General features: G+C 36.6%; 1 protein-coding gene across 1 annotated transcript in view; it reads left to right on the top strand.

Annotated features, from left to right (window-relative positions):
- LOC107746414 (relaxin receptor 2-like) overlaps positions 1–6,364 on the top strand; it is a 33,644-nt gene that overhangs the window by 14,862 nt on the left and 12,418 nt on the right. The window contains exons 6-9 of the mRNA XM_016560635.1: positions 1,545–1,616; positions 3,033–3,104; positions 3,343–3,414; positions 5,596–5,667. Coding sequence (XP_016416121.1) covers positions 1,545–1,616; positions 3,033–3,104; positions 3,343–3,414; positions 5,596–5,667 — 288 coding nt within the window. The remainder of the gene's footprint in view (positions 1–1,544; positions 1,617–3,032; positions 3,105–3,342; positions 3,415–5,595; positions 5,668–6,364) is intronic.

The following is a 6,364-nucleotide window of genomic DNA, read 5'->3' as shown; positions in this document are numbered from 1 at the left end:
TCCGCATTTGAACAGTCAATAGCAAATACTTAAACTAATAACAAAACATACTTACAGTGGCTGATTCAGAAGCACCACATTGTCATAGCAAAGTCGGAATTTACCCGTTTCTAACAATAGATGTACTATTAATGTAGATACCGATTTAAAAAAAAGGACACTTTCCGGTTGTTGAACATTAGTGGACCATGGTTCTAGTTATTGTGATAAACTACACCTGGATACTCTGCTCAGGTCTTGTCTAGAGGGAATTGACTTTATACATCCACTAAAACATCCAGTTGGCTAAGAATAATATCAAAAATGGCGTCTCTCAGCTCGGCTGGAAACACTTACAAATAAATGCAGATTTAGGTTGAACTGAATAGACCCAAGTAGATTAAAGACATCGGAAGTGAATAAATTACAATAATTACTCATGTTTTAGATGTACATGTTGATATGCATCACGAATATCTAGTGCAGTGGTGTAAGGCCTTTGATTTGATCTGTCAGTGACATTTGAAGGACAGTCTGTCCTGAGGGACCAAGCCTGCAGCATCATGACCACATCTTCAACTACAGGCACTTTTATGTCCCAGAAGTTGTTTTTAATTAAAACTAACAAATTTTAATACTTCATTATTTATTTCAGCTGTTTTTTTATTTCCTTTTAATTATATATTTGGCTGTTTTACCCCAGGCACAGGAGTTCAATCTTAAACGATGAAAATCTAGAAAATTATGATAATGAATTAAAACAAAGTAAGACCTGTGTGCAAACAGAGTATGACTTATGTCCTATATTACAATTATACAAAAAAGTGTGAAAATGCTACTGTGTTCCTCAAAATAATTTCACTTCCACCACAGAATGCAGAATCTATTGTGTATATAGATTTCACATAATCTGAGACATATGCAGAAAATATGCCATAAATTACTTAATTTTACTTTAATGCATGCATGTTGAACTTTTATTAGTTGACAAATAAATTAATGTGAGTGTTTGCCACAAGCCCAAAAGTGCTTATACAATAGTTAAAGAAACACTCAGGATGAAAATATACATTTCACTGAAGTGAACTGAACTTAATATTCCAGCATCTGAGAGGCTGAATTCTCTCTTCTACTCGTACGGTATATTACTGAATCTTACATCGACTGAAGTGACAGTGTGTTTGTTGTGATATCTGATCCAGTTCCGTCACTCTGTTTCTCAATTCAAAGCTGTTTTAGTTATCAACACAGGCCAGATTTCTTCAAATATGTAAATATTTCATGTCTTTTGATACGTCCAGTGCTTTTCAGACCTAATCTGGGACTGTCAGTGTGTCCTTGTGTGCTCAAGCATTATGGAAAATGTTTGCGATAGTTCCTGGAAGCATGACTCAGATGGATAGTTCTTAAGTGTGATCTTCAGACTCTCTTAAAGACCCAGCAAATAGGAAGAGCTGATTTACATATAGATGTATATGACTTCATTCTGCGGCACTGAAGGCCTTGGTGAATTGGGGTATATTTTTGAGGCAGTGCTACAACATATATGTCTTTTTCTGGTTTAGAGCATTGAGGAGAAATCGCATCGGCACCATTGAGGAGGGAACATTTGCAGACATGCAAAGATTGATAGACCTGTGAGTATACACACAAACACATGCACACAAGTAAATGGAGGCATTAATTTTTTCGGAGTCCCTAGATTAAATTTTTTGTCATCATTTTTTCAGTTCATTGCTTATATAAAATGTGTGCGCTGGAGAGAAAGAAAGAGATTGTATTTATGAGCCTTTTAAGGGTTAGTTCACCTTAAAATGAAAAATCTGGCTCTTGTTCTCATTTACTTTCCCTTATGTTGTTCCAAACCCGTATTTCTTTCTTTCTTCTCCGGAACAGAAAAAAGGGATGAAAAATGTTTACATGGCTTTCTCCCATACTCAAAAGCGTATAGAAATGAAAAGCAGAAAAGGGCAAAAGTTTGTATATATTCACAGCTAAGGTCAAGGCTAAGAGTTAGAGTTAATAAGTTACGTTTTGCTCTTTCTTACAAAGCAGTCATATGGCTTTGGAAGTCTTGGAATATAGTGCACATGTTTAGTCTGTGAAGCACTTTTTCCCTTTCATTTTCCCTGGTCTGGATGTGTTTTTGTTAAATAGAAAAAAAAACTACATTCTTCAGCACATCTTTTCCTGTCTTCTACGGAAGAAAGAAAGTCATACAGGTTTGAAACAACATGTGGGTGAATAAATGTTCATTTCTAGGTGAACTATACGGTGGAAGGAAACATGTCGCAACACAACGGAAACAAGCCGCAACACAACGGAAACAAGACGCAACACAATGAAATTAGCACGACACAACGGAAACAAGCCGCAACACATTGAAAACAAATCGCAACTCAAAGGAAACAAGTCGCAACACAACGGAAACAAGACGCAACACAATGAAATTAGCACAACGGAAACAAGCCGCAACACATTAAAAACAAATCGCAACACAGTGGAAACAAGCCGCAACACAACAGAAACAAGTCGCAACACAATGGAAACAAGCCACAACACAATGGAAACAAGTTGCAACACAACGTAACAAGTCTCAACATAAAGGAAACAAGCCGCTACACAACGAAATTAGCACAACACAACGAAATTAGTACAACACAACGAAAACAAGTCGCAAAACAACGGAAACAAGTCACAACACAATGGAAACAAGTCGCAACACAACGGAAACAAGCCACAACACAACGAGATTAGCACAAAACAACGGAAACAAGCCGCAATACAACAAAATTAGCACAACACAACAAAATTAGTCCTATGTGTTGTGTTGTGGAGATTTTGTTGTGTTGTGCTCTACTGGTCCACCATAGATCTATCCTCTTTAACAAATCTCTGCTGAGATTTGTGAGACAAAAAGAGAGACACCTGCTCAAATAATCCTGATAAGCACAAACCTTGGAACAGAGCTTCAATTTGAAGATATTCTTTTTAGTTTAAGAATGATTAAGTTGAAAAATGAGCCGCTGAACTTGCTTTGACTTGATTTACAGAGACGTGTCTATGAACCAGATCAAAGACCTGCCTCCATCTCTGTTCCAGAACCTCCAGAACCTCAAACAGCTGTGAGAGCCACATTCTGCACTTTTTTTTCTTCTTTCTGTTGCAAATGGTGTTGTTTATAAGTTCTTGTTCCAAGCTTAAATGTTAAACCATATTTTTATAGAGATTTCTCAGTGGCACAATAAATGATTCATTGATTGATTGAAAGCCACGTCAGATGAAGTGACAGGCCTTATGAATCACCGAAGCAAAGTGTGGACTTCATCGATAACTATTTTACTATTTGTGTGTCGGTTTCAGAAATATTTCCAACAATCCCCTGACACACATATACGACAATCAATTTGACAGTCTGGTGAATCTGCAGTCACTGTGAGTAAACACAACATCATTTAAGTTATTATACTGATGATGTGTAGTAGGGGAGATCTTGTATTTATTCATGTGTGTGCACAATGTATGTAGAAATCCACATCATATTTACATGCTCTTCACGTTCGATACATGACAACTGGTCTCAGCATGTGATCAAGCACAGACTGTTAATCAGAGAATAATTAAATATCTAAAGTCACAGTGAATGAGTTCTTTATACAGGCTCTGATTAGGCAGTCAATTATGGTTACAAACACATTATTTTAATCTTAAATGATGGGTTTCATTTTAAGGGTAGGGTTTCGAAGAATGGGTAAAAGTTAGGTTACTTTGTGCCTGTTTTAATAAAGAACTTGCAGGTTTAACAAGCCTTCAGGGGCTGTCAATGATCCTTGCATTTTCCACAGTGTCTTGGAGTGAAGTAGCTCAGTGTTGTCTTCACACTTCTGCTGTTTGAGCTCTGTAGACCTGCACCACGTGATTTACAGAAGTAGGACATATTCCTGGATCGACATCATATGTTGTTTCTGGAAATTCTTTTCTTTCAGCCAATTATAGCCCCAGGCATGTTTCGTGCTTAGAGGACCAGGAGACACCTAAAATCCTTAGGTGAAAAAAAAAGAACCAAATTAAACAATTGTTGACAAAGTAAAATTAGAGCTGTAGACACACATATACGACAATCAATTTGACAGTCTGGTGAATCTGCAGTCACTGTGAGTAAACACAACATCATTTAAGTTATTATACTGATGATGTGTAGTAGGGGAGATCTTGTATTTATTCATGTGTGTGCACAATGTATGTAGAAATCCACATCATATTTACATGCTCTTCACGTTCGATACATGACAACTGGTCTCAGCATGTGATCAAGCACAGACTGTTAATCAGAGAATAATTAAATATCTAAAGTCACAGTGAATGAGTTCTTTATACAGGCTCTGATTAGGCAGTCAATTATGGTTACAAACACATTATTTTAATCTTAAATGATGGGTTTCATTTTAAGGGTAGGGTTTCGAAGAATGGGTAAAAGTTAGGTTACTTTGTGCCTGTTTTAATAAAGAACTTGCAGGTTTAACAAGCCTTCAGGGGCTGTCAATGATCCTTGCATTTTCCACAGTGTCTTGGAGTGAAGTAGCTCAGTGTTGTCTTCACACTTCTGCTGTTTGAGCTCTGTAGACCTGCACCACGTGATTTACAGAAGTAGGACATATTCCTGGATCGACATCATATGTTGTTTCTGGAAATTCTTTTCTTTCAGCCAATTATAGCCCCAGGCATGTTTCGTGCTTAGAGAACCAGGAGACACCTAAAATCCTTAGGTGAAAAAAAAAGAACCAAATTAAACAATTGTTGACAAAGTCAAATTAGAGCTGTAATATAAATTGGATCTCTTCTGAAACTTTGGAAGAGTCACATATCAGATTATGAGGATCTCAGCAGAAAAATCTGAGTAGCAGGACATTAAACAAAAGCAAAACAAAAGTAAGTCTCATTACTTTCTAGGTGCAACAACCAAGAGTGAGTTCAGCCAACCCCAGTGAGTTCTGCTGAACATGGTCAGAAATTAGCAAGGCTTTATCAGAAAAAGCAATAGAAAAAATTCCCCTGAATTCCTCATTTTTTTAGTCTTTCATGTTGTATTCTATACTGATATTACACTATATTTAATTATATTGTAGTTTAGGACTGTCAAGTTTAGTATGTGTTTTAAGTTTTTGATGTAAGTGAATGGCATGCTCTGTTTTAATATGGTTTAAAAAAATACCATTACAGAGGTAAAACTGCACCTGAAAATCAGTTTTAGGGTAAATATTGCCCCTGGTCGGAAAAAAAAAATAGAAAAATTATTTCTGGTTGATTGTGTGTTATTAACAACCAGAGAGAGAATTGGGCACAGGAAATAAATAAATAACATATAAAAGCTAATTATCTTGACTTTAGGCAAATCGCAGTGAATGTTGTTTTGCAGTCCACATATGTAGATGAGCCTTTTTGTTTGTTCCTGTATCTGCATTCATTGATATTTTTCTGGGAATTATGCCAGTAATTATTCAGCTGGCTTTTCTGGCCTACCATTCTTTGTTTTATTGGCTTTGAAAATGTACTTTTATTCTGTATAAAAAAACACCCGATGAAGGTAAAATGTGCATCTGTCTATTCTGTGTGCAGGAGTATGGAAGAGGTAGAGATTCCCAACATCAGCATCAGGATGTTCCGACCCCTAACTAACCTCACTCACATGTAAGCATACTAAAATTTACAATGACATATATATTTTAAAATATATAATATATCCATTTATAATTTTATCTTTTGTACTTTCTTTGCTGTCTGTTCCATATTTTTATTTTTATATATGTTGATGCGCTTGTGTGCCCTCTATGGAGAGTTATCAGTATGTTTCAGACTTTCACATTTGCGCTCAAATTCCTCGTACTTCATAGTCTCTCATGAGTCAAGACAAACACAACAAAAATCTCCATTAAGCCAGTAAGTCACACAGCATGTCCTCTGAGCGAGATACAGAGAGAGGTCATTACTGTTGAATGTGCGCTGAATGGTAGCTGTCCGTCGCAGGGTGAATGATTACTGCATTTGAAAAGTCAAACCCGCTGGTAAATACAGCTCAACTTTTTTGCCACAGGTGACAAGATTGCCATGCTTCCCTCAGCTTGAGAATTATCTTTAACTTTTCTTCAAGGGGTCATATGATGCGATTTCAATTTTTCCTTTCTCTTTGGAGTGTTACAAGGTCTTGGTGCATAAAGAAGATCTGTAAAGTTGCAAAGACTAAAGTCTCAAATCCAAAGAGATGTTCTTTATAAAAGTTAAGAGTTAACCACGCCTACCTAAAACGGCTCGTTCTAACACGCCCCCACATATCTACATCACGATCTGGGAAGATTTGCATAACACCGCCCAAATGTTCACACAAAGA

This window comes from Sinocyclocheilus rhinocerous, unplaced genomic scaffold (assembly GCF_001515625.1).
Source record: "Sinocyclocheilus rhinocerous isolate Xijiao unplaced genomic scaffold, SAMN03320098_v1.1 scaffold77, whole genome shotgun sequence".
In the NCBI taxonomy this organism is placed as follows: domain Eukaryota; kingdom Metazoa; phylum Chordata; class Actinopteri; order Cypriniformes; family Cyprinidae; genus Sinocyclocheilus; species Sinocyclocheilus rhinocerous.
The sequence above is the reverse complement of the archived record's forward strand: the minus strand, read 5'-3'. Positions and strand labels throughout refer to the sequence as shown.